Source organism: Eschrichtius robustus, chromosome 1 (genome assembly GCF_028021215.1).
Source record: "Eschrichtius robustus isolate mEscRob2 chromosome 1, mEscRob2.pri, whole genome shotgun sequence".
Classification (NCBI taxonomy): domain Eukaryota; kingdom Metazoa; phylum Chordata; class Mammalia; order Artiodactyla; family Eschrichtiidae; genus Eschrichtius; species Eschrichtius robustus.
Window position 1 is genome coordinate 126052638 of NC_090824.1, and position 27432 is coordinate 126080069.

The 27432-nt window shown below is 54.7% G+C and overlaps 1 protein-coding gene across 1 annotated transcript; it reads right to left on the reverse strand.

The window, feature by feature from the left end:
• Window positions 1–345: 345 nt before the first annotated feature.
• Window positions 346–27345, reverse strand: RBPMS2 (RNA binding protein, mRNA processing factor 2). The gene is made up of 9 exons (XM_068536529.1): window positions 27146–27345; window positions 26454–26565; window positions 11039–11116; window positions 10433–10471; window positions 8872–8934; window positions 8391–8541; window positions 7745–7896; window positions 1765–1834; window positions 346–1502 (listed from the first exon to the last, which is right to left on the reverse strand). The coding sequence occupies exons 1-8, from the start codon at window positions 27244–27246 to the stop codon at window positions 1772–1774; spliced, it is 759 nt and encodes a 252-aa protein (XP_068392630.1). The 5' UTR covers window positions 27247–27345; the 3' UTR covers window positions 346–1502; window positions 1765–1771.
• Between the last annotated feature and the right edge of the window lie 87 nt (window positions 27346–27432).

A 27432-nucleotide genomic window follows, 5' to 3' on the forward strand; every position in this document is an offset into this window, starting at 1 on the left:
GAAAAGGCCACAGGCCACAGGGTTAGGACAGCCAGATGACACCATCCAGAGAAAACGAAGGTCCCATTTAGGCGCTTACTCTGGGTGCAGGGAATCTCCACCCCAATCCTCAGAACAGAAAACAAAGAATGAGTTAAACCCAGGCGGCCCCGCTGCACGGCCCTTGGCAGGTCACTTCCTCTCCAGCCTCAAGTCACACAAAAGAGGGCAGGAGGGAGAGGCCACGTGAGCTCTGAGGCCCGGGCCCACTTCACCTCCTTCCCCCTTTAACTCCCAACACCTGTCCTCTAGCTGTGCCCTCCCGACGGCAACCTACAACCCAAGGAAGCAAAGGTCGGAGAGCAGTTACTTTGGATGATTTTTTATTTTGCATTTCATATATTATCCAGTTTCACATTCTCACAGGATCAGCAATTACAACAGCCTCCTTGTCTCCCAAGTCTGAAAACGGCAAGACAGCCACCGCTGCGGCCAAAGGCAATGCACTGATGTGCACACGAAACAAAAAATTGCACAATTTTTCCTTCATTTTTCTTAAACTAACGGCTGATGCTAAGGCTCACTGCTGGAGAACGGAAACCCTCTTCTTCTTCATGCCTCAAACTAAAATGTTAAACTTATCTGACAGGGCGGACAAGGTCTCTTCAATAATTAATTGCACACACACACGAAAAATCCTTTATGTTGCATAAATATTTTGTTACACAGGGTACAAAAATACTTTCACTTTTTGGTTGGTTTTGAAGTTTGGAAAGCATGAGGAGCCATGGCAGGGGTGGGGTGCGCCGTGGAGAGGTAAGCGAAACTGGGCAGAGAAAAGGTTTTCTTAATGGCTGTTGGCCCATCTGAGGGGGAGGAAGCAGAGGACCCCAATTTGAAATGACCAAGAAAACGCTCTATCTTGGCTGGGTGGTCCTTCCTGTTCAGCCTGGAAGTGTGTGGGGTGGTGGAGGCCGCCAGCCGCCGGGCGGGGCTGGCTGCAGGGCTTGGTCCTCACTGAAGCAGGGTGGGTGCAGGGGAGGGGGGTGTGGGGAGAGGGACCGGGAATGATGAACCATTAGTGGCCAGGACTTGTTGCTATGGTGACACAATGTGAGAACAAACTGTACACTCACATATATACAAGTTTAAGTGTCTTAATTCATGCCAGGAAAACATGCAAAATTAAACGCCTCATTTCTTTGAGGTGGGGCTACAGAAGCAAATTTGGACTGGAGGTCAGGCCTTGCTCAGTCCCAGTGAGACCTCCGAGCTGGGTCTGGGTGTCCCAGCGAGAAGGCCCCTGAATCCTGCCGTGAGGCCTTGGTGAGGGGCGCTTTGGGGCAGGACAGGGCTGAGGAAAAGGAGAGAAAGGAAACAGAGTCCACTGAGTCAGGCTTAAAATTCACAGTCTTTGGAGGGAAGCAGCAGCTCTGCACGGGCCACCTGGGGGCAGTGGAAGCTCAGGGTGGCTCCCTCCCCAGTGAGGCGGGCGGGGGGGCTTCGAGCTGTGGTGACCAGACCTGGAGGGAGGGGAAAGAGGTGGCCATGAGCAGATGCATGGGAATGGAGCTGAACCCAGGCCCTTCCCTTGCGAGGAGGCTGCAAGATGGGAGGTGGGGGGCAGGGTGGGAGGAGAGGGGAAAACCAGCCAGAGTGCCCCAGGCGCAAGCTCAGGTTGGGGTAGCACCAGCGAGCTCCTGGACTCAGGCAGAGGAACCACGGCCCTGCAGGGAGCCAGGCTCTAGGACACTTTCTGTCCCAGGCCTCTGAGCCAGCACTTACTGAAGAACTAACAGAACTGACGATATTTCCATCCTTGCTGGGTGGTATCAGAGGAAGGGTACCAGCGCACCTGCAAGAGAAGCCAACGTCAGGAGCTAGCTGTGCAGTCCCTTCGCTTGATGGGGGAGCCTGGGAAACACGGCCTTCAGTGCCCCTGTCGGAGTCCTGGTTCTGTTACTGGCGGCGGAGATCGGGCCAGTTACTCACCTCTGGGCGTCAGTTTCTTCATCCTGAAAATGGGAGAGCGCCACCTGACCTGCCTCCTCTGCAGGACAGAGGTTCAAATGAGAGAAGGGTTACGAAGGCGTTCACGCTCCACTGAGCCTGACTGTACCGGGTGGAGTGCTGGCAGCCGGGGGCACTGGCCCAACAGTCTGCCCTTCCCCCTTAACCGGGAGAGTGCGGAATTCCTAACATCAGGAGAATGCACCCTAACACATTTTGGCTCAACTTCTTTGAGTCTCAGTGTCCTCAACAGCTACAGGATAGAGATGATTAAAAGTCACAGGGTATCCACGAGGATCAGATAAGACAGAATGTAAAAACACATTAGAAACCAAAGTCAGTGTGGTCTCCAAGGGGCAGGACTCCCAGAAGTTGGTCCTGCCCTTGCAGGATTCAAGGAAGTCACAAACTAGACCCAGCTGATGCTCCCCACCCCCGCCGCTGCCCCGTTTCAGCTTCTCCACCACCCCCACCCCCGTTCCCTTCATTACAAGCCTCCTAACTTTAGAGATTTGTAACCTACCAGCTGAGCCCTCTAGTGGGGGCCTGGCAGCTACCTCAACCCTGGTACTTGCTAGAAGGCCCCACAGAGCAATGGCCCCAAAGCAGGATTCCCAGAGACAGGCCAGGAAATGACATGCACCCCATTCCCCATGGGCCAGTCATCTGGACGGTGAGCCGTGCTGGGTGCCAAGCCAAGACTGCGGGGAGGCCGCCTGCCCCGGTTACAGACAGCACGTCTGCCCCGGCCTGACCCGTGGCCACCTGGGAGGGGTGGCGGCAGGGCATCACAGGGCCCCGAGTGAGGGGGCGGGAAGAGAACTCAGGGATGGGAGCCGGGGTTCTCTTAGGAAAGAAAGGGATGGCACAGGAGAGCCGATGAGGAAACCAAGTAGCAGCTGTGCATTATAGACAACCCTCTTGAAGCTCGAGCAATCAGACCCAGTTACCCACTTGGCTGCCAGGAATCCCTGCCTCTGTAAGTAGTGAAGATATAGAGCAACGCCAGGCTATCTGGTGGCTGATGAAAGCTTCCTGAGAACTTGCTCCTGTGCCCCATCCAAATTCTAGGTGCTGTTTTGTACAGCGCAGGACCCTGACCACCCCACGTTCAGCAGGAAGTCGGCAGCTGGTTACTCTGAGATGCCGGGACACTTGGCGCATAGCAGGACCAGGGCCTAGGCCACCTGACCAATGTTGGGATGGCCCCTGGGCTCCAAGGATGTGACACTGCTGTCATCGGCACACAGTTGACCCCGGGCTGCCAGGACCACCTTGATTAAGCCCCACACCACACAGAAAGGGTCAAGAGCCTCTTTGAGCCATCCAGCCTCAGAGGCCACCTTATTTTCTCTCATGTCTTCTAAACATCTGGAAGCAGTTCCCTCCCTTCCTGGCTGACAGCTGAGTGGGAGGAAGCCTCTCCTCCCCTTTGCCGAGCCGTGGGCTGCCCTCTCAGCTGCAAGCCCAGCTGGACACCAGAGCTCATTCCCTAAGAGAGGGACGATGAGGAAACCAGCACCGCTGCCACCGGACAAGGCTGCGACTGGTAAAGCTCAGGGAAGCCCTAGTGGACCCTGACCACCGCACTTCACCCAGCCTCCAGCTGGAGCGGCCCCACGGCAAGGAAGCGCCTGACAGGCTGGGTGCCCTGCAGGGCTGGACAAGGGGAGAGCGTCGGACGAGAGTGGGAGGGACCCTGGAGGCCTCCGACCCACCCTCCTCCACCACCGGCTGCTTAGGGGCCCCCACAACAAGCCTGCTCCATCCAGTCCCACCCTCTCCACGAGGTGCTGCGGCTTGGGCTCCAGAGCAGCAGCTTTCCCTCCACCCTGAGATGAGCCACCGCCTTCTTGGGGAGGAAGTAGAGGAAAGCCCTAATTTCTGAGCTCGGGATGGTCGTGCAACCCAACTGGACAGAACGTACTTGGAGGGCTGCGTTTCCACTCTCCTCAGATGCCTGGGGTAGGCCAGTGGTCCAGGTTCTCTAAAGAAGCACGGTCTCTTCCTGCCCCAGCTCAGAACAAGACCCCAGGCCCAGGGATCACGGCCAGCACAGCAGGGAGCAAGTGGCCAGTCCCCTGTCAGGGCCTCCACTTGTTCACAGGGGGTTTGGGGGTCCTAAGAGGCCACTCCACAGGGACAGCCCATGGGCATCTAGAATGGCTACAGCTCCAAGAGGGGCAGCACCCAAACAAAGGGGTGGGGGGCACACGGTCCTCTCTCAGACCCTCAGACTGACTAACTGAGAAGATACACCAAAAAGTGGGCAAAGGGATGAATCCACACAAGAAGAAACAGAAACAGCCAACAAATAAGGGAGCCTCACTCATCACAAAGTCAAAACAATACAATTAACTCAGACTGGCAAGTCTACACTCTGACCTTGCAATAGTTCTAGGAATTTATGATAAGGAAAGTAAGCAGGACAGGTGCCCAGAGAGGTGTGAACAAGGGCGTCCATGGCAGCACAGCCTAACAGAGCAAAAGAAAATTGTGTAAACAACCTCACTGCCATCTACAGGGAGGCACACACACTTATACATTGGTAGGCTAGCCAGGCATCCAGAATGTAGACCTATACTTACTGACATGGAAGCATGTCTTAATATTTAAGTTTTAAAAAGATTAAATGTGTAATTTTTGTAAAAGGTTCGTACTCATGGATTTACTTATACACCTGTGTCCAACTACCTACCAAGTCTAAGGACTAAACGTAGTGATATTTTGGGGAGCAGGATGATAAGCAAAGGCAAAAAAGAGAAAAAACCCTGTCTTTTTCTTCCCATGAATGCAGACCTCTAACAGCTAATGTTTATGAAGCACTTGGCATGTGCCAGATGCTGGTCTAAGTAGTTTTCATATACTAAGTTCATTTAATCCTCAGAAAAGCCCTATAAAGTTGATGCTATTATCATTTCCATTAAACAGATAAGAAAATAGAGGCAGGGGAATCCGTATAACTTTAAGGTCATCAGTAAGTGGCTGAGCCAGTGTAAGGGGGGCAAAGGGCTGCAGTGAAAGACCCCCATACCCTCAGGTCGAAATGGAAAAAGAAGTCCAAACTGGGAGGACCCTGGGGTGCAAGGGGACATGCAGAATCCCTGCTTTTAGGCCACCATCTTCATGTACCAGACCCCAGTGTGCCCCTGCCACCCACACCCTCTGAAAGGAGAAGATTCTATCAAGAGGATCAGAAGGTCCCGCAAGACAGCCTTGCGCCGAGATAGAGCAGGACTGAACCACCTCCAAGCCCCTTTCTTCCTGCAGGTCTCGTCCCTGCAGCCACATGAGGATGCCTCGCTCAGGCCGAGCTACTGGCAAAGGGCATGAGGTCAGGATGTATATGGTGGGGTACAGAAAGGAAGGACCGGTTTTCATCCCCTTTTGTCTATCAGCTGCTGCCTTCTCTCCAAGTCACCTCCTTACCCCCAGGCACAGAAAAACGCAGTGCTACCTGGTCCTCTGGGTTCAGAATAACCTCCTTAGGATCACCAGTGTCCACCTCCTTCATTTAGGCATTTTCAGCCTCCGCCTCTGGGGCAGTACTATCGGGGGCAGGGAGGGGGCTCTTGCAAGGAAAAGAGAAAGTGATACTACTTAGAAAATGGTTTCATGCCTATCACTACATTTGGTTCTAACAGTGTGTTTTACTGTCGAGGAAACGACTATCCCGAGAACTCAAGTAGCGGGACAGAAGTAGTCACCACCTGATCCAATCGCTTGTCATCAGGCTGCCTCCCGAAAAAAGCCACTATCCTTTGAGGGGGACTTCATCCCCTTCCCCGGGAGACCAGAAGACAGGAACTCAGGCACAGTGAGGCCTCTAGCCTCAGAGAGGACCTGGAGGGAACTAGACAATGATGATATTAAATAAGAAGCATGTTGTGCTCCCTCTATGCTAATAGGCTACCAACCACCCTCTAAAGTAGCTACGACTATCATCATTCCACAAAGAAATCGAGACACAGAGAGGTCAAGAAACTTGCCCAAGGTCACACAGGTGTTGAAAGAGAGAGCCAGAACCTGGACCAAGGTAGCTGGACAGGAGTTGGACAGCCACAGGGCGCGGTGGGGGAGGGAGGGAGGGAGGAAGGAAGCTGGAAAGGAAGACAAGAGGAGGGCACACAGTCCCGTGTACGAAGCTTAGGGACCCGCAGCAGCACACCACTCCCAGCCGGCTGGGGAGCCACCCCAAAAAGGACAGAGATATCGCTCTTGAATAATCTGACATCCTGACTGTCCCTGGCTCCCAACCTCTGCCTCACATTGTCATGGCCTAGCATCTCAGAGCAGATGGGGCAGAACCTCTCCATCCGATCTGGTCCTGCCCTCTCGTTTTACAGATGAGGACAACACGGAGGCCCAGAGGTGAAGTCACTTGCTGAAGATCAGGTAGCTAACTGGTGGCACAGCTGGGACCAGAGGACTCACGGGGCCCCTGCAGTTAAACTCCCCTCTTGGCGGGGAGCGCCATCTGCCTTCCACACTCCGCCGGGTCACAGAGGACTGCCTTCACTCACCGCAGAGCCAGTCTGCGGCAAGTCCCCAAACGTTGCCCTAGAGAGGAAGAGCCTTGCCACCTCCCTACGCCGATCAATCTTCCAGCCGTCTGTGGTGCGCCGCCAGGGTGAGTGCCAAGCGGAACCACGCGCCTGCCCTCGGTACAACCCAAGTTGCCGTGGCCGGGGGAACGCCTTGCGAGGGTGGCAGTCAGGGAATCTGAACCTTCCACCTTGGAACTGGGCGAACCCAGGTCACGAAGCCCTTCAGAGGGATGGACACGCACTTGACCCTCCCATTGGCAGAGCCTCCCACGCCTCCTGCCTCAGCTTCTAGCTTCTGGGAACTCTCCCTCCTGGCTTCTCACACCCTTCAACTCCTCGTCCCCTTCTACTGCCCCAGCCAGGAGGCCTGTTCTCTCCCTCTCAACAGCCAGGTCGTGCTTCCCGAGCCTTGGCTCTCGGTCACCTCACTGATGAGAGGCCAAGGCGGGCTCGCCGCTCACCCCAGCCCTCCCGCGCTGCCTGGCGGCGCCCCACCACCGCTGCACAGAGGCCTGGCTGTAATCTGTGAGGTGCTCGTGCCCCTCTCGGGCACCTGGCGTGGCATTCGGCAAGCACAGAGCCCTCCCGGCTCAGCCGTGCCCGCTCTGCCTCTCCCCTAGAAGCGCTGGCTGCATCCTTCCAGCCCCAGCCCAGGTCACAATGCAGGGTGCCCATGTTCCTTGAACAAAAGAGCAAACACTCACTGGGCACCCCGCATGTTCCAGGTACAACTCTAGCCCCTCACGTGGCTTAACGTTTAATTCTCACAACAACCTGAGGCAGATACTACTATTCCTATCTTTCCAGATGAGCGAAAAAGAACAACCCAGACACAGAAATCTTTCAGAGCTTTCTGAAGTTCATAAAGACAGAAGGAAGCAGAGGCAGGCGGCCTGGCTCCGGCGACCACACTCAGGTCTGTCACCACAGGCAGAGTTGGCACAGCCTGCCCACGCGTGTCCAGTGGGCAGTGGACCCACAGTGGGTCTCTCACACTTTGCATTTGCAGTGTATCCTCGACGCAGCCTCACAGCTTATCCTCTCCTTCCCCTCTGTGGGACCCCAAACCCCAAAGGTACTGTTGTTCCAAGACAGCAGTTCTGCAGCAGCTCTGGGGACCGGGGTGGCCCGTGGCCGGTAGGAATGAAGCCTGGCCATCTCAGAGCCTTTGTTCTCCCCTTTCCTACTTCTCCCCCCGACAGGCTTACCTGAGCATGTAGGGCGGCAGCGGCAGCAGCAGTGGCAGCTGGGTAGGTAAACGCAGCATGTGAGATGGCTGGGGTCAGCTCTGTGGTGTACAGAGGGTAGGGGGCCCAGGCCTCTGGGGATGCAGGGATCAGAGCGGCCCCCATCAGGTCATCTGCGACGGGAGACAACAGCCCCCCTTGTCAGAACGCAGATCCCCCTTTGCGCCACCCCATTCCAAACAGAGAAGGGGACCCAGCACTATCGCTGAGCATAAGCTCCCTTCTCAGGCTCCCCTGAAGGATCCCAAGACTGGGAAAGAAGCCATGGTAACTTGGCCAGGCTTGGTGAGTATCCTGTCTGCTTCAAGAAGCCCTCAGATGGGTCTCTGCTCATCTCAACCAAGAGGGATCAGAAAAGGCTTCAGGGAAGCTGGGCGACACCGACAGCTCAGGAGCTCAGTCTGAGGTCCAGCAAAGGCTGCAGGGGAGGGAGGAAGCATGGGACCCACAGGGATGGGTAATGGTGGATGCAAGAAGCTCCTGGAAAAGGGGCAGGCAGGCAGGACTGATGCCCTCAGTGATGCCCTCTGCACGCAACTCCATCCACGAGGGCCTCCCAGCTCTGCCAGGTAAAGGGCAGCAGATGGCCACCCTGAGTGCCACTCACAGGGGTCTCGTGCGATGAAGTGTGCTCCTAGGGCGGGGTGAGCGTTGGTGGGATTTGGTGTAGCCATTAGCTTGTTCTTGGCCATCTTGGTGTTGGCTTTGGCAAACTCTAGCCTCAGGGTCTGAGGGTTCTCAGGATCAAAGCGAATACCCTACGTGAGAAGGAAAGGAAGGGAAAGGCGTTACACTGTAGGACCCAGCCTGGCCACTGCAGTGGGGACGGAAGGGCCCCAGAAATGATCCAGCCTGAAAGACTCGCCCACACGGGGGCCAAGACAGAGGACACACTGCTCGGGCCTTGTGAGTAGTGGCGTTTGGCACGACAGTGCAGCCAGAGACTCTGCCCCAGGATGCTGGGTAAGGTACATCTGTGGGCCCTTTCCTTGGGCGCGGATTGGGGAAGGTTTGCAGAAGACGGAACAGGAATACCCATTGCCTAGAAGTCTGTGGGTCAGAGAAAGGCCTGTTCTCTGTCTACTCACGTTCAATGCATTCTTGGCCGCTTCTGCTCCTGCCCGGCTGTCAAAGATCACAAAACCAACAGGCTAGTAGGAAAAAGAGAGAATACCCTTGCATCTCTCCCAACATTCCATCTCCCCTTCAAGCATACAAAACAAAACAACAAAGAACAGAAAAATATATAATTCTTGTCCATATCCTCCCTATGTTCAGCTAGAACATAGGGAGGATATGGACAAGAATTATATATTTATACAATTATATATGGACAAGAATTATATATTTTTGGTTTGGGGCACCAAAACTCTCCCATCCAGGTACCGCATTCTGGCAAACGATGCCAATACAGCTTTATCCCACTGCATTAAACATCACCCTTTCAGTAAAAGTCTTTTTTTTTTTAATGTATGCAGGTAATTAAAAGTAAGTTCTAGTGTTTTCCCCAGCACGAAAGGGGACACTAATGTATCAAGGGCATGGAAAGGCTTCAGGTTCAATCAAGGGGCAACAGGTTTTTTTTATATATATATATAAGCTTATTTATTTTATTTATTTATTTTTGGCTGCATTGGGTCTTCGTTGCTGCACACGGGCTTTCTCTAGTTGCAGCAAGCGGGGGCTACTCTTCGTTGCGGTGCACGGGCTTCTCATTGCGGTGGCTTCTCTTGTTGCGGAGCACGGGCTCTAGGCACATGGGGTTCGGTAGTTGTGTCACACGGGCTCTAGAGCGCAGGCTCAGTAGTTGTGGCCCACGGGCTTAAGTTGTTCCGCGGCATGTGGGATCTTCCCGGACCAGGGCTCGAACCCGTGTCCCCTGCATTGGCAGGCGGATTCTTAACCACTGCACCACCAGGGAAGCCCGGGGCAACAGGTTTATGGGACTTCCCTGGTGGCGCAGTAGTTAAGAATCCGCCTGCCAATGCAGGGGACACGGGTTCGAGCCCTGGTCCGGGAAGATCCCATATGCCATGGAACTAAGCCCGTGGGCCACAAGTACTGAGCCTGCATGCCACAGCTACTGAACCCTGCGCACCTAAAGCCTGTGCTCTGCAACAAGAGAAGCCACCACAATGAGAAGCCCGTGCACTGCAATGAAGAGTAGCCCCTGCTCGCCACAACTAGAGAAAGCCCGCGCGTAGCAACGAAGACCCAACACAGCCAATAAATAAATAAAATAAAATAAATTTATTTATTTAAAAAGGGGGGCGGGGGGGAAACAACAGGTTTAAAACTTCTCCAACTTCATTTTGCCAAGGCTCAGTCCAGTCCCCAAACGGCCCCTGAGGGCTCTGGGCCTGGGACTCCCGGCATCAGGAACCAGAGCCCAGCCACCACCTCTACGGTCCTCAGCCTCTGGGTCCCACTGTGGCTTCTCAAGGGCCAGAGAGGGAGGACCAGGAGCTGACTGGTAAGAAGAGGGGACCTGTGGAGGCTACTCTTTCGTCAGCCCAGGACAGGACAGGGGTGACGGGGGCAGGTCTCAGCTGCCAGATGCCTCAAGATTGAGGAAAAGAGAACAGGCTCAGTTCGAATTTCAGCAGTCGGTCTGGGCTGGGAGGAAGAAAAACCTTGGAGAGAAATTACCTGTCTCGATGTGAGCTTGATCAGGGACCCTTCATACCCCTGCAGAGAAAGGTGGTCATTAACAGGGAAGGTCGGAAGCCTCTGTTGTGCTACCCTGGCCACCCCCCAGCCCTGCCTTTCCCCAGCTCACACTCTTCTCCCCTCAAAGGTGACCCACTCTGATCTCCACCACCGCTGAGCGCCCTCAGTCCTTGTGTCCCATATCACACGGCCTAGCACATGGGATGGCCATCACGTGATAGCATTCATCATTTCATGCGGAAATTCCCCTTTGCTCTCCTAGCCTGTCATCTGGAAGCACAGACCTTACCTTTTTAAGTTTTCTTATCTGCAAATTGAAAACGCTATGCTGAATCTCAAAGATTCCTTATACGGTAAAGTCTACTGAGATTCTACTGTCTCCACTTTACAGATGAGAAATCGGAGGCTCAGAAAGGCTAAGCAATTGACAGAAAGCAACATATGAGTTAGCAGAACCGGGACAGAGAGCCAGGTCTGCCATCACAGTTTCTAGTTTTCCTGCTGCCCAATCCAGGTCTGCGATTCATTCCTGATGCTTCTCCTCCATCCTAGGCTCTGCCCATGGGTGGCTGTGTCCAGACTCACCTTGAACGGCCTAAAGAGCAGGTAGAGTTCTCTGGGTTTAATATCCACAGGGAGCCCACTGACGAACAGTGTCCGGACCTGGGGAAGAGACCACAGTGGTCAGGGCCAGGATGACAGAAGAACAAGGATGATGGCTCTTCCTTCAGGAAGGACCTGGAATCCTTCCAGGGCTGAAGGAAGAATTCAGGATTTCCTGAGCCTTCTTTGGAGGCTGAGGCAAATGAGCACCCAGAGTTTCACAGCATTTAACTTTTCAAAACCCTTTCTGGACCCTTTCCTTTCTCTGGGTTCATCCTGCAGGTGTCACATCAAGCACTAGCTGAGCACTTCTGTGCAGACTGTCTGTTGCCGAACAGCCTCAAGGAGAGAGTCCTGTTTAACAAGATAGACGAAGGACCCCTCTGAGACTTGAAGAAAGCTATGGTGTCTTACCTCCAAAATATGCACAAGTAGAAACGTATATATATTTCAGAATATTCCCATGGACTCCTGGTAGAAAGGCTCCGTCTGGTCTAGCGGGAAGGCAAAGATGTAAACTCTGTGCCTTGGAGCGATTTCATCAGAGGGCCCAGCAGTTTCACATCCATCTCCTCCTGCTTCCTATGCTAGATGTAGGCTCTTCAGTGGCCGGCAATGTATTATATTCTTGCTTCTCTGGCCAGCTCTTAGCATGGTGCTGGTACTAAATGTTTACTGAATAAGGGACTTGGGGAAGGAGTCAAATGGAACAATGGTGCTGGGTTTTGAAGAATGTGTAGGATCTTGCCAGCTTCAAGTGAGGGAGAGGATGGTATAAGTTATGAGCCTTGCCCTCAACAAAGTTACAAGTTGGCACTGAAGCCAGGTCTAGACACCTGGTGTCCATCCTGTGACTCCTGCCAAACCTGACCTCCCGAACAGTGGGTGAGGTCCAGGAGAGGGTTGGCGGGAACACTTCCCTAATTCACCACTGCTGGTTAAATGCTGCTGGCACCCAATGCTCAACTAGCGAGGCCAGATCAGCCAATAATTATAATGGGAGAAGGAGGATTTTCCATAGTGTAGATCCATTAAAAATACATCTTGAAACTGTGCTTTCTGAGTAATGAAAAATCCAAAAGATCAGAGCTTCCCCACACACTTGACTCCTGGTTTTTTTTTTTTTTTTGGCTGCATGGCTTTGAGGATCTTAGTTCCCCGACCAGGGATGGAACCCTTGCCCTCAGCAGTGAAAGCACAGAGTCCTAACCACTGGACTGCCAGGGAATTCCCTTGACTCCTGTTTCAAGTCGCATCTCATACCACTAAGCCAAACGTAAGTCTTCTCAACTTGTCACTGCCGACTTAAGAACAAGTTCACATGCCTCAGCCCACCCAACACGTGGCTATTCTTGAAAACATTTAGTGGGCCACATCCCCCTCCAGAGGCACCAAAGAACTTCTTCCATGCTCTAGTGATGGCCTGCTGAAGGAACTGAGGCAACAGCCTTCTTGGAGACAATGGCCTGAATCAGGAACCCAGGGCAGTCAGGCAAAGTTACACCCAACACATACACATACACACACACACACACACACTCTCTCTCTAATGAACACACATGTCAACAACAGAGCCAGGAGTGGCAAAGGAAAACAGCCCCCATAGCTGCCCGTAACAAGTGTTGCCACCCTAGCCACACAGGAATGACTCCAAGCCCATGGCTGATAAAATAGCTAAGGACAGCTTCTTCTGTCACATGAGTTTTCGCCAAGAAGCAAACCCAGGAGAATTCCTTGCCAGTTAGGACACCTCCACCCCCTCTGGTGATGCCTTTCCTCACCACACACACTTCTGCTCCTGGGCCTGGGGTAAAGGTTCTGTACATCTCACAGCCCTTGGCAGCTGTGTCCCTATACACGCAGCTCTCAAGCACTGCCCTGTCCCAGAAGTATCTGGGAGAAACCGGACAGCCCAGGCTCCAGAGTGGGGTGAATTGAGTTCCTGGACTCCAGAGGGCAGCCATCCTCTACACCTCTCTGCCCTTTGACGGAAGGCCTTTCATTTACATGTAAACCCTCAAATAGAAGTGCCTCGCTCAGGTCATGCAGCTTGTTTTTTAAAGGCAGCAGACCTGGGACTCAAAACCCAGGTCTCCCTCCCAACTACTCACCCAGGCTGGTAGAGATGATGCTTGCTTTTTGGTGCCAGGACTTGGGCGCCCAGCCCACCACAGACGATGGACTGAAAGAGTACAAGCCAGCCAGGGCCCTGCTGGATCGGCCTGGACCAGTGCTACTCCCTCCTCCCTGGGATGAGGGGACGTGCTTTGGGTCAAAGATGCAAAGCCAGAGCCGCCCACAGAAACCTCTGCCTCAGTTCTCCCCAGGGGCCACCCATTTCACCCCGGCTAATTTTAAACCCTTCCTCAAATGGCTCCTTTCTGGCCAGACCTCCCCAGAGGCCCCCTTAAATAGAAAGTTCTCAGCACAAAGTTTCCTGCTTAGCGGAGGGGAGGGGAGTGAGTACAGGGGAACTTTCCCTCATTCCCAGCTCAGATTCTGGTTCCCAGCCTTCTCTGGGCCAGATGACTCTTTTCCCTGGCTTCCCATCTTTTAGATTCTAAAGGCTACAATACAGGTTGCATCCTGTGCCTGGTCATTCCTTAGGAGACAAGCTGACATCAAGGCAGTTATGGGTTAGGCGGTGGGTCCCCGTCTGCCAGTTCACATACCCTTTGCTGGGAGGCTAAGTCACAGGAAGCCTGATCTGAATGCTCTCCTTGGTTCTTACTTGACCCTGGACACCCTGGCAGATGACGTGCCCTCTGCCTATCCCCCTGTGCAGACATGGAAACTGAGGCCCAGAAAGGGCTCACGCAAGCTTGGCTCAGCAAGGAGCAGAGCTGGGTAAGACCCAGGAACACTGTTTCAGCCATCTGTGCCATTCTTCTGGCTGTGGGGACAGAGGCAGCCGCACCTGGGCAGCCTCGTTAGCCCCATGGATGGGTAAAGTGCTGCCACACATCCGTTCAGTAGCCAGTCCCTTCTCTGGGTGCCCGTTTAGGATGACGGCAAAGCTGGAGTGACAGGAAGTATGAGCTTAGCAGGCTGGCCGGCCACATGTCGAGAGAACAAGAGTTTCCAGAGCCCACCTACCCACCATGCTACTTCCAACTCCATCAGGTCCTGCTCCGGCCCACAGACTGCGGGTCCCTGACAAGCACCCACATAGGGCATGGCAGCTGCTCACGCTGCCCCTCAGCCCACCCCTTTCTCATTCCTTAACTGAAAGGCATCCACATCCCTCAGGTCCCTCTATTTCCTCACCCCTCTTTCCTTCCTCTGAAGTCTTCCGGGGCCCCTAGGACCCCTTGTCTTTTACTGGTCCCACCATCTGAGCTCACCTGGACTCTAAAACCCAGAGTTAGGAGGCAAGTCTCAAACTTTCCTGTCCTCCAAGGTAGCTAGAGCCAGGCTCAACATCTGAGACCTCCGCCGTCTCTACCCACCTCGGTCCCTCCAAAGAAGGGACTCACAGCCAGACACGGATGTGGTCCAGGGTGGCAGAGTGATGCCATAAATGGGAAAGGCTTTGGTTAGTTAGACCGGAGTTTGCATCCCAGCTTTATGCTTGGCTTGGTGGCGCTGCTTCATCTCTCTGAATGTCAGCTTCTTTATCTGTACAACACGGGTACCCTCTACCTCCAGGATGAAGAGCACACTTTATGCCCAGCACACAGGAGAGGCTCGACCATATGCTTGTTCACTTCAGGGTCCCGTAATCTCAACACTGACCTGCACAAAAACCTCACCTATCAGGTACCACGAGCCATTTAGTTATAAGGTTGTCTAGTGAGGCTGGGTCAGGTCCAGATCAGCCTGGAGCTGGGAACACAGGTGAGACAACCTTACGCGGTCACTGGATTCTTTAGTGTTCCTCTTCCCCAGGGAGGCCATGTCTGAGGTGGAAGGCACCGTGGAGATCAGCTAGTTAAACACTCTCATTTTACAGATGACGGGGGGCTTCCCTGGTGGCGCAGTGGTTAGGGATCCGCCTGCCAGTGCAGGGGACACAGGTTCGAGCCCTGGTCCGGGAAGATCCCACATGCCGCAGAGCAACTAAGCCTGTGCGCCACAACTACTGAGCCTGCGCCCTAGAGCCCACGAGCCACAACTACTGAGCCCGTGAGCCACAACTACTGGAGCCTGCGTGCCTAGAACCCATGCTCCGCAGCAAGAGAAGCCACCGCAATGAGAAGCCCACACACCGCAACGAAGAGTAGCCCCTGCTCGCCGCAACTAGAGAAAGCCCGCACGCAGCAACAAAGACCCAACACAGCCATAAATAAATACATACATACATACATACATACATACTGATGAGGGAACTGAGGCTCAGAATAGGAAGGTGACAAGGCAATCTAATGGCACAGTCGGGATACTTAGGGATGGCAGGGACAGAGACATGCAGTTACTTCTGCAAGGCCTGGCCAACAAGTCCTGTGTCCAGGCCAGCACTGGCAACCACTCTTCCCATGCCACTTGCTGGTGCCAGCCTCACAGCAATAGGGTGCAACATTCAGCAGAGAGGTTGGGTGCAGACAAGGATTCAGGGACCAACCACCACTGATGCCAAGACGGAAAGATCAACCAAAGATCCCACCGCCTATTCCACAAGTTTACTACAAAAATTCAACATGAAAATATTTTAAGGTACTTGGAGGAAGCATAAGGGGTGGCTCACACAATCCCAGGCTGCTAGAAGGAACCAAACGTGTTTACCTAGGCCCTTCTTCCATACACCCACTCTTTTTCCAAAAGCATCCACACAACCCAAGAGAATATCTCCCTCCTGCCCTGAAACACTGAAAGCAACCACGGTCCTGTTAAAATGGTCATCTTCATGGCAAGTACCAGCAGACTGTGCTGGACCACAGCCATGTCCCTGGCACAGATGGAAGGCAAGTTTGGAACAGGCTGGAGAAGGTACTGGGGAGAGGTGGAAAAAGGATAGGGAATCCTTTGGAATTCCCTGGCAGTCCAGTGGTTAGGACTTGATGCTTTCACTGCCATGGGCCTGGGTTCAATCCCTGGTCGGGGAACAAAGATCCCACAAGCTCCGCAGCCAAAAAAAAAAAAAAGGATGAGGAATCCTTAGAGGCCAGTAAAAGAAGACACATATTGAGGAACCCACTGGAAGCACCGAATTCAACATGGACAAGAAACTTGGCCAGAGAGGTGTCCCCATACAGGACATCGCAGACATGGTGTGTAGCCTTCATGATGGTCAGGAGCAGACTTGGCCTCGCTGGAGGTCCCAGCCAGTGCCAGGCCTGCCTAGGGCAACAAACTGGCCTTCAGCACAACGGTGTCCCTGGACGGCAAAGCTTGGGGACTCCCGAGGCTGCTCGTCCCTCAAGCAAGGCCTGCTGCCTATCCTTCCCGGGGGGTGCTGGGAACAAGAGGGTGGGAGAGTCCAGCCCCTTCTAGGAAGTCCACACCACAGGCTATCACTGGTGGGCAGACTTCCTGGGGTTGGCTAGGTATTTGCTGTGTGATCGTGGGCCCTTTCCCTCCAGCTACTGCTGGATCTCGAGTGCCTGGGGCTCCCAACGACCTCTTGCCCGCTCCTCCCTCCTCCACGGGAGGCCACCCATCTCATTCCCAGTGCTCCGGGGAGGGGCAGAGAAGGGCACCGGAAGTGGTGGCCCCCATCCTCAGCCTTATTCTTGAGGCCCCTGGGGAGGGAATGCCCCCTTCAAGGAGCCTCTCCAGCACCTTCTGTAATCCCAGCACGACAGAGGACCCGGGCCCCCGGGTGGTGCAGCCCTTTCCCTCAGTAAAGGTGAACACTGCAGCCCTCCCCAGCCCAGAGGGAAGACAACTTTTTAGAGAGAAGTAGGAAGAAGGGGCTCTGACAAACTCATTCCTGTTTGTGTGTCAGTAATGATCTTCCTTCAGACAAACCAACCAACAGTTGTTTACAGATCTTCAGAAAAAATGAAAGTAAACAGAAGCCTCCAGGAGCAAGGTGACAGTGATACCCAAGGCATCAGCCTAATAGCAGAAATTCAGGCTTCTGCCTAAAAGGCTTCGAGGCAGGACTCGACCTCTTTCCATCAGCCCAGGTGGACATCTCTCTCAGCCTGAACACCCGCACAGGCACACCTGTCGTTCCAGTGCCCCCAGGCCAAGGCCAGCTCCCTCAACAGTGGCTGCTTAGAGGCCTCTGTCCTCCCCTGGGCACACACAGGGCCCAGCTCACACGGGGGCCCTGCAGAAGTCAAGGGAAGGGAGCTGTGGGGGGAGGCGGGGCAGGGGGTGTTCCCGCCAGAGGAAAGCCTCCGTGTGAGACAGGACTGGGGTATGGGGTCCGAGGGGCCACACCACGAGGCCCTCCCTCCCTACTGGGGGGACGCCACGCTCAGTCAGCCCAGGCTGGGGCCTGGCCATACTCCACCTTCATACCGAGAATGGAACACTCAACTTCTCAGGTAAGGGTGGCAGCAGGATATTGTGGCTGAGAGGATGAGCGCCATAAATACCAGTTTTTATTAGAGACGGAAGGGGTAAACACTGCTGTCAAAAACAGTCGTATGTCCATGGATATTAAACCCCCTACCCTTTAACTCCAAAGGACAACCACAGCCTCCTTCCAAACCCCAGCCCTGTACCCTCCAAGACAGCACCCTGGACTTGGACTCCAGGGACCTCCCATCTGGGGCACAAAGGATGCTGAGGTAGGAAAACATCAGGGCCATCCCCACCCTTCCCCCACCCCCAAATAAATCCCAGCGGTCCACCAGAAACACTCCCCACTAGAAGACAACTCCTGCCTTCTAGGTGAATCTCTGCCTCACAAGGCTAAGAAACTTGACTCTGGGCAATAGAAACATCATACCAAAGAGATAAAAATGATATTTGAAAATTGATTCTTTGTGGCAATCCAACAACTCTGAAGTTAGAATTCAATCTGGAAAGGGAACTGTTTCAACCAACCACTTCATCAAAATGTTCAAGTAACTCGCTTGCTTTGAACCCTGCCTCTTCGCTGCTTAGCATGGGGAGCCCTGCTGGTGTCATCTGGATGGAAAACACCCCTTACAAAAGTGGGTGGGGGAGGAGGGAAATCCAAACAGGGAAAAACAAGCCTCTCATAAGCCCCTCCCACATCCTTCCCCAATTCCCAGCCCTCTCCAGCAACCGAAATGCAGAATATCTGAGCTGGAAGAAACCTTATTTTTAGCCGAGGTCCAGTGAGTTGCTCACAGTCACCGAGCATATCAGAAGCAGCCCCGGTGTCCCCAGGTGCCCAGCTCACAAAAGTCAATGCTCTTTTGCAGACCTTGATCTCACACCACCAACCCACTCAGAGCCCAGTGGGAGTCAGCCCTTGGTGCCCAGAACAAGTGACCTTCAGCTTCTGAGCTAAGAGGGCAGCAACAGTCCTTAGCAGAAGGTTGACCGGGGGTGCACGGGGTTCCACTGGATGATCCCATGGCTAGTCCTAAACAGTTAGTTATAGGGAAGTCAAAGGGAAGACTGACAGACTGCCAACTCCCAGAGCAGCCTTGTGCAGCGGGGAACGGGTGGGGGTAGAGCAGGGCCCCTCACAGCCCCAGGAAGCCCTGAGTCCAAACAGAAGTCCAAGCCACCCCATCTCAGTGTCTCACTACCGCCCCACCAGCCAGATCATGGGAGTTTATGAGCTGCAGCCTGCATTATATAAAGCTTGCAGCTTTCCTGCTGTAATGATACGGAAAGGTCCTTTTTAAACTTGTACCAGCCATCATCACGCCCAGTTCGGCTCTGGCTTCTGCAAGGGGAAAAGGGTCATTGAGAACCAAGACACAGGACTCAGGCTCAGCCTCCTGCTCAGACAACAGACCAGACACAGAAACAAAAGAAAAAGAGCCTCAAAGCAATTGTCAAGGAGCCCGATTGAAGTCCCAGCCCTGCCACCAGCCAGGCAAGTGGCTTCGTGGCCTTCACCACTGCCTCAGCAATAAAGAGGAGGGGTGGACTCGCCTCAGGGCCCTTCACACTCTGACCTTCCAAGAAACCAGGGAAGTGGGAGAACGTGATGGAGTCTCAGTAATGCTCGGGCACTGTCCTCCATGGGCTCAGAGCTCCAGTGCTTTCGTTTTGCCCACAAGACGGCAAAGAAAGCAGTAAAGAAGGGGCAGAGGTTGAGAGGGTGAGAAAGCAGGATGTCAGAAGCCAAGCCCTTGGGATTTGAGAGGGGTCTCTCTGCTGGGGCAATACGGGAGCTGCCAAACAGAAACCTCAGAGCAAGTCACTGTACCTCTGCAGAGATCTCAGCGGCCTGGCCTTTTTCTTCTGTATACATATGTAGGGGGTGGGGTGAGCGTTGGGTTCTGCCTGGGTCCTGTGCTTTGGCTTGGCACTGGCAGGTCACTCTTACGCCTCCCGGGGGAAAGAAGTCCCTCTCAGTGGGGCCACTTGACGAGAGGTGGATGGAATGTGGTGACATGGCCCGCAGACCCAGGACTTATAAGGGCTGAACAAGGACACAGGGAAAAAGAGCAAGCAGATACAGCCAGACAGTACAGCAAGCAGACACAAACACACATGCTCCCAGAACGCCAGCACCTCCTGTTTCCTCCAAGGAGCTCTGGGCTGCTCAGCTCCCAGGCTAGGACAGCGCCCAGCTTCCCTCCAAGCAGTGCCCACCTAGGACACCGCCAACGTCAACACGGTCTGACCTGGTGGGGAGAAGTCCAGGTTTAGGGGCTGTTCCACGGTGTTTTGCCTGCCCCTGCTAATTCCAGCCCCAAATCACATGTATCTGGGCTTGGCTCTAAGGCCCCACGCTGGGCAGCACTTTGTCGTTTCCACTTCTTTCACACCTACCATCGGAGTGTGAGCCTGAAAGGCCTCCGAGGTAACAGGCAGATGGTACAGGCCCATTTTACAGTTGAGGAAACCAGCTCAGGAGTTAGGTGCCTGGCCAGCCACTGGCAGAGCTGGGGGTCAAGTCCAAGTTGCCTGGGAAGTTGGGGCTCTTCCTTTAGGGCCTGCAATGTGCCCTAGAGCTCCACCTGTGTGTGGGGCGGGGGGGTGGGAGGAACTAAGCTGGATTAAATAAGGCTTCGGACCTTATACTCCAAGCTACTTCTACCCCCAGGAAGGGAAGGCTTCACATCTTGGGAACACACCTGGTCAAAACCTGCTGCGAACTCTGCGCTACACCTCATTAGGGAACCCAACCAAATAGCGTGACCTGTGCTATGCAGACTCCTTGCGACTAGGCTGGCTGGAGGCAGGGTGGGGGTGGGGTGGGTGGCCTGCTTTCCACTTGGTTCCAGACAGAGCCAGGGGACAAGGCTTTCAGAGGCAACTCAGAAAGACAGGCTCAAGCTGGGACAAAGTGAGAGAGTGGCATGGACATATATATACTACCAAATGTAAAACAGACAGCTAGTGGGAAGCAGCCGCATAGCACAGGGAGATCAGCACGGTGCTTTGTGACCACCCAGAGGGCTGGGATAGGGAGGGTGGGAGGGAGACGCAAGAGGGAGGGGATATGGGGATATATGTAAATGTATAGCTGATCCACTTTGTTACACAGCAGAAACTAACACACCACTGTGAAGCAATTATACTCCAATAAAGATGTTAAAAAAAAAAAAAAAAGAAAGACAGGCCCACAGGGTCTCGAGCATGGAGCTTCTGGGCAAGGCTCCCTTCCCTCCTGTGCCATCAGCCTCCCCTGTCCCTCCTACTGCTGTGTGGTCAGCCAATGCCAATCTATTGCCTGACCCTTGTGGCTGGCAAAGGTTGCAGTTGTCACCACTGCTATATGCTACCCCATAGATTCAAGGCGTTGTCCTAGGGGAATCCCACGCACTTCCCCTAGCTCCGAAATCAATACCTCCAACCCTTAAACCATGTGATGTTAATCCAGTGTGAACACATGGCACCGTGCACATGAACACAAAGCACCAAGCACGCCACACCTGTGCACCACCTGACTGAGGCAGATGAAGTCTGACGAGAGATGTTTCCCAAAGGGACACTCCTGTTGGGAGAGGGTCTCTGTTCAGGGATGGTAACTACTTCTAGGACCTAGATTCTGGTTTGGAGCTCCCCTGTCACCAAGACCCCACAGAAGGACCCCTCCATCCCAAGTTGTGCCCGCATATGGCTACAATTACACATAAGAACAGGGACCAGTCTGGGTGGAAGCTCTTCACAGCCTTGATCGCAACAAAGGTTCCCCAAACTGGTCTCAGGTCCTATTCCAGTAATTTCTCCTGATCTCTCCCAGTTAAAGCCCAAAACTCACTTGGGAAGGGGTGGGTTGGCTAACCACAAAAAGGAGGTAGGGACTCCAGACACTCATACCATGGGCTCGTCCAGGTCAGACCCTGCCCTTTCTCCCTGAGGGTCCTGGGCCTGTTCAGAACTATACAGATGGCCTTAATGACTTATGACAACCAAGAGCCTTTCCTCAGTCGGCTGTAAATGACTGAAGGCCATGACAGATGGGCCAAGGCAGACCCTCCCACTACACCCAGCTCCTGCTATATTCTGGAGGTGCCTGGCATGGATGGATCCACCAATGGACTCTTCAGGAATGGAGGACCCAACGATCTTGCCACCTGTCTAGCCTTGGTACACCTCACAGGTAATCTTATTCTTTCCATCCAAGGACGGAATAGGGAAAAAAGCAGAAAGCAAGGAGGCCGTGCTGGTCCCTGGGCAGGCAGTAGACGGGGTTCGGCAAAGGAAGCTTCGTGGGTTGTCTGCAGTTCCCACCTCACAGCAGCATGGTTTCTGAAGTATGGGAGATGGGCTCTGCCCCACTGCCTCACAGCTTTGCCTGGGGCATGAGGACCCCTCTGAAGCAGCCATGGTCAGGGGACGGCAGAGGAACTGACAAGGCATCAAATGTTGCTGCTACCCAAAATCAATGGCTGAGCAGAGGCTGGAGGCCACCAGGTGCTGCCAGAACCTAGCACTCTAGCTCAGCTCTGGGTAACCAGAGGTGGGTGGCCCTGGACCAGGAGCTTAGCCCTCAGGGCAGGTGGGAGGACTCCTCTCCTCTACCTCTCAGGACTAGTCTGGAGAACCAGTGGGATAAATGGGTGGAGAGCATGAAAGCAGAGCAAAGCATCCCGCAGTTCATGTGTTGCCTCTAGTTACAGTACTCGCCAGACTCCTCCCCCAGCCCCACCCCAGAGATGGAGATGAGAAATCAGAATGTCCAAACATTGAATGATATTTAGAAGTTGGTTCTTACTGGGGCAAACTAGCCAGGCTGCCCACTTACAGGGAAGGAGGAGATAAGGAGACCCAAGAGAATGGCCCCCCAAAACGACAGGCAGTCACTTTAGAATAAGTACCATTTTTTTAGTTAAGATGCCCAAAGCAACAGGGAATCAAGGGTGGGGGTGGGGTGTGAAGGCAGTCAGCCCCAGCCCAGGCTACAAGGGGGATGTACTGTCTGTAGAGAATTCACTTGTTCTGGTTTTTATCACCACGCAATAACAATTCTAAACATTATCTGTGATAAAATGCTCCTCCTGCAGGGGCTGACAGCTCCCACCACCCAGTCTTGGGATGCCACCAACCCAAAGAGAACTAGCCTGGAGCCAGTCCCTGAGCTTCTACTTGGGACCCTGTCATCACCTAAAGCTCAGCCCTAAAAAACTTGAGTTGCAGATCCTCTCCCCTCCCCACCCCCAAGTCTCATCCAAACCCCCAATATAAAACAGAACAGCGGGTATAGTATGTTGTTAAGAGCAAACTCTGGGTCCAAATCCCAACCTACTCAATTACTAGCTACATGAAAGCTAGTTAACCTCTCTGTGTCTCAGTTTCCTCACTTATAAAATAGTAATAAGTACTTCACAGTGCTGTTGTGGAAGTTAAATGAGTTAAAACAGTAAAGTGCTCAAAACAATGCCTGGTACAAAGACTATGTATGGGTTTACTACACATAGTACAGCCTTACCATTAGGTTATCTGAGCAGAGAAGACACATCCACAACAACCCCCAGGGAGGAGGGGAGTCTGATCTACCAGAATCTGCCTGGATCTACCTACTTGGGTCCTGTTTCCAGGTAAAAGCCCAGAAGCATAGATGCCTCCCTCCCCTTATGCCAAAAAAAGTCTGCAGACAGAGCACCAAGATGTCCCAGATTCTGTCAAATATTTTTGATGGCAGAGAAAAGAAAAGGGGTAGTGCCCAAGTCACACACTGGACCCTGAAATTCCTTCACTCATTTGAGTGCTAACCTTGGCCATCCTGCCAGGGGCCAGGGACCTAGCTGGATCCTCAGAGACCCCTAGAGGACACATGATGGACCCTGGGGTACCAGACGTGCAAAAAGCGATCTTGGCCTAGCTTTGGTGGATGCAGTGGACAGGCAAAGATGGGGATGGAGGGCAGTGAGGGGCCAAGACGCTAAGGTCAAGCTGTAGCTCCCTTAGCTACCTTTAATCCCTGCCTTTCTATAGCTTACTATTAGGTTGGCATAAAACTTCTTTAACTCTTAGAAACTTGAACCCCACTCCCCACCCCAAGATTCCAAACACCACCCTCCTCTCAGGGGGCCCCCAACGAGTCATTACTGTAACTTAATACTGCCTTGTGTTAAAATATGTCTCCATTTTCAAAATAAAATATGCTTTCAAACCACATACACCCTTCCCCAGAAACACTGTAACTCTCCAGCCATCTCTCAAGAATCACTAAGACAGGAGATGCTTGAATCTGGGATTGGGCAACACCAGAGGCAAGCCTGCCCTGAACAGGGCTCGTGTGCTGTACTGCCTCACCTTCTGGAGCTCAGGCACCAGCCAAGACACACCTCGGGGTGGGGGTATGGCCTCTAGATTGAAAGGGACACGTAGCTCTTCCCCTTAATTCCTCGCTGCCCTCCTTAGCTTTCAAAGGGTTAAAGGGTTAGAAGTTCCCAAAGTTTCTAACACACCTTCTTCTCAAGTAGCAGAAAAATGCCAATTTCCTCCCAAGCCTGCATGATCTCAGGCTGTTCATAACGTGGCCTCCAATATTACTGCAACATAGCAAATTCCTGGTAGTCACCCAAACAAGCCATGTGGTTCCACAATCCACCCCCCACTTTTATACATGCTATTCCCTCTCCTTGGAACGCTTTTTCCATCCCTACAGGTCTAACTACCTCCTACTCAGCCACATCTCAGGGACAGCTGACCTCTAACTTCTTCCTTGGCTTCCTAGGTTTGCTTTAGCTAATCTCCAAGAGGCAGCCTGGGTCAACCGTGAGAGTAAACCACCACTGCTAATGCGGATTTCCCCAATGGTGGCTCTTGGGGGTTGCAGAACTGCCTACCTAGGGGGCATCTAAGCTAAAGAGAATAAGTCTAGTTCCTGCTCAAACCACCAATCCAAGGTGAAACCCTGGCTGAAGAGCTCTTGGCCCACTGTTCAGAAAGCTAATGAGGAGAAGGGGCCGATTCTTGTGCTTACCTGACCAGAGCAGACGCTGGGCTCCAAGAGATCACTGGGGCCTTTATTAGTCTTAGACCTCTGTTAAACAGGAGCCCATGCTCCCCACCCTCCCCAGCACCAGTTGCACTGAATTCCCTGAAGCACTACAGGGCTGTAGCCCACCTCTGCCCACAAGGAGGGAGAGCAAGGATTCCACTTCTCGATGATTCTGCCCTCTCTCTTAAAAAGCTACTTAGAAAAAAGTGACCAATACCTCAAACGATTCCTCCAAGACTTTAGACTGGCCACGTGGTTCACCCTTCCCACTTCAAAGGGGTGGGTCTGAGGGTCTCTTCAGTGAGGTAAGTCCCTGCTGGTCAACCCTCTAGCAGAAGTGGTTCCGGGTCCTTGCCCAGCTTCACAGGAGAGGGCTTCCCTCCCTCAATTTCAGCAGAGACCACACACACACTAGCAACCCTGTCAGCCTCCCCCAACTCTCAGGGGAGATTCTGAACAACCAGGAAGAGTCAGGATGGGGTCCCCAAAGCCAAGGGCCTATCAGCATCAAGGTCCAAGAAGGACAAGGACTTTAGGAGCCAAAAGAACCCCAGCCCACTAGAGCCCACACCACACTCGTGGACATATGTCAGGCCTTCCTTCGCCACTCTTCAGAGTGAAGGGTTGTAGATTCCTCCTTTCCTTCCCCACAAAAAGCGGGATCTAGACCTAGATTGTCAAGCTGTCATGCCATTGGTGGACTGGGGCTGGCAGCAGGCCTCTGAATTGCTAAGAGTGGGAACTGGCAGTGTGACCCTCCCACCATCCCTCCCACAGTGAGGAGCCCAGCCCAGCCGTGGGCCAGTGCCGCCATTCTGCACCAAACCTATAGCACGGCGGGCGGGCACCCGCCACTGGATAGGAGGGAGGCAGCAACGCCAGCCCCCATCAGGGGCTCTGCGGTTTCTCCCCCAGACCAAGGGGAAGGGAGCTCAGGGTGGATAACTGGCCCTTGGTTTCCTGGGCAAGAGCATGCCAGGGCGCGGCAGGAAGGGTCTAGGATCTCTTAGCCCTAGAGTGACACAGCAGAGGCCCCTTCAGGGACAGAGCTGCGAAGGCTGCCCCCTTTCCACACCAGTTTTTGTCTCTGCGGGCCGAGCTTCTGGTCTCCATTCACTGATAGCCTTAAGGCTATATCCACCATCCCACTCCGCCCCCACACACACCCTCCCGGATTTTGCCACATCCAATTAACCACGCAGCTGTTGGTGATTGCACGAAGCCGCCCCTGACTCCCTCCTCTTAGCACATGGCCGGTGGACATTCCTAGCAGAATCCCACTAGGGCCAGCTTTGGGGTCCTGGCTTGGCTGCCAGGGCAAAACCCGAGAGACGAGAACTGGGAACTGAGTGTCTTTAGGCATCTCCTTCCCAACTCAGTCAGCTGACATCTTTGCCAAAGCCCAAGCTCTGGGGCCGTGAAGAAAGCCGTCTACCCCCATGACTACAACTCTAGCGAACCAAGGTAGCGCGCGGCCGGCCCAGGCCTCCAAGGTCACGGGGAGGGGTCAGGGCGGAAAGTGCAAGGGAGTGTGGGTGCCGCCCGCCCGCCGTGCTAATCCCGCTCAGTTCCTCCCAAACGAGGCGGGAGTCCCGGCCACGCGGGAGGAGCGCCACGGAAGAGGGCAGCGAGAGGGGCGGAGAGTGGAGAACGAAGGACGCGCGGGCAGCAGGCGTGGGGCGGACACGGCGCAGCTCGCCCACCTCGGGACGCACTGACGGCCGCCGGCGCACTGCCGGCCCCGAGCCTGGGAGGGCGGGGAGACAATGCCCGCCCGGCGGGGTAGTCCAGGCCGCACGCCCCCGCCCGCCGGACACGGGCTGCTCCTCCCCGGCCGAAGGGCAACGGCGGAAAGGCGCAGGGAGCGATTGCCAGATCGCGCGCGGCGCCCCGCGCGCCCCGTCCCCCGCCCACCTTCGCGTGTACTTCACCCAACAAGTCCCGGGGGCGCAGACCCACCTCCTCCTCCAGGGTGCCGCTGGAGCCCGAGCCCGTGCCGGTGCCCGTGCTGGTGCCGTGCTCGCCGTCCGGCTTCAGGTTGCTCATGGTGCGGGGGGTGGGGTGGGGGTGGCTAGGGGAAGGGAACGCGGAGGGCTAGCGCGGCGCCCGGCCCCGGCGAGGTGGGAAGGGGCGAGGTGAGCGGTGCGCCCCGGGGGTGAGGGGCTGGGTGGCGGTGGGGAGCGCGCGGGGCGGTGAGAGGGGCAGCCGCAGCGTCGGGCTGGGGTCACATCAAGTTTGGCGGGTGCAGGAGGCGGGGAGGGGGTGCGGCGGGGGAGGCACTGGGAACCGGAGCCGAGCCGGAGCGGCCACCGCCTCCGCCTTTTCACTGCGACCGGCGAGTGCGCCCGCGGCGGCGGCGGCGGCGGCGGCGGCGGGGGGCGGGCGCCGGGGGAGGGGGCGGGCGCCGGGCGGCGGCGGGGGGCGGGGGCCGGAACCGGCCTCAGCTGGGGCCTGGCCAGCCCCCCTCCCCCTCCCTCTCCGCGGTCTCCGGGGGAACGCGCAGCCAATCCCCGCCGCCCGCTGCGGGCTCGCCCCGGCCCGGGCCGCGGCGCGCCAGTCTCCGGCGGGGCTTTTCCCTTCTCTCCCTCGTCCTTTCTCTCCCTCTCTCTTTCCCTTCTCCACGGAGAGTTTTTAAACTTTGATGAACTCACCCAGCGAACTTTCTTAAAGGGGCCACGCACACCGCGCCGTCCCAGCCCGCCGGAGGTGGGACTGGGTGCCGAGCACCCCGCGCTCCCTCGTCCCTCATCATCCCCACCCCGGCGGCCCCACGCGAGGGGGCGCCCGAAGCGGGACTCCTGGGTGGTCGGCTTCAGGAAGGAGTCTCCGCTTTGTACTTTGATCTGGGGTTATAGGGTGTCCGGCGCAATTTCACCCCCAAATCCAGCCATCCAGTCCCCGTCCACCCTCTGCTTCCTCCTTCCCAGCGTAGGGCTGT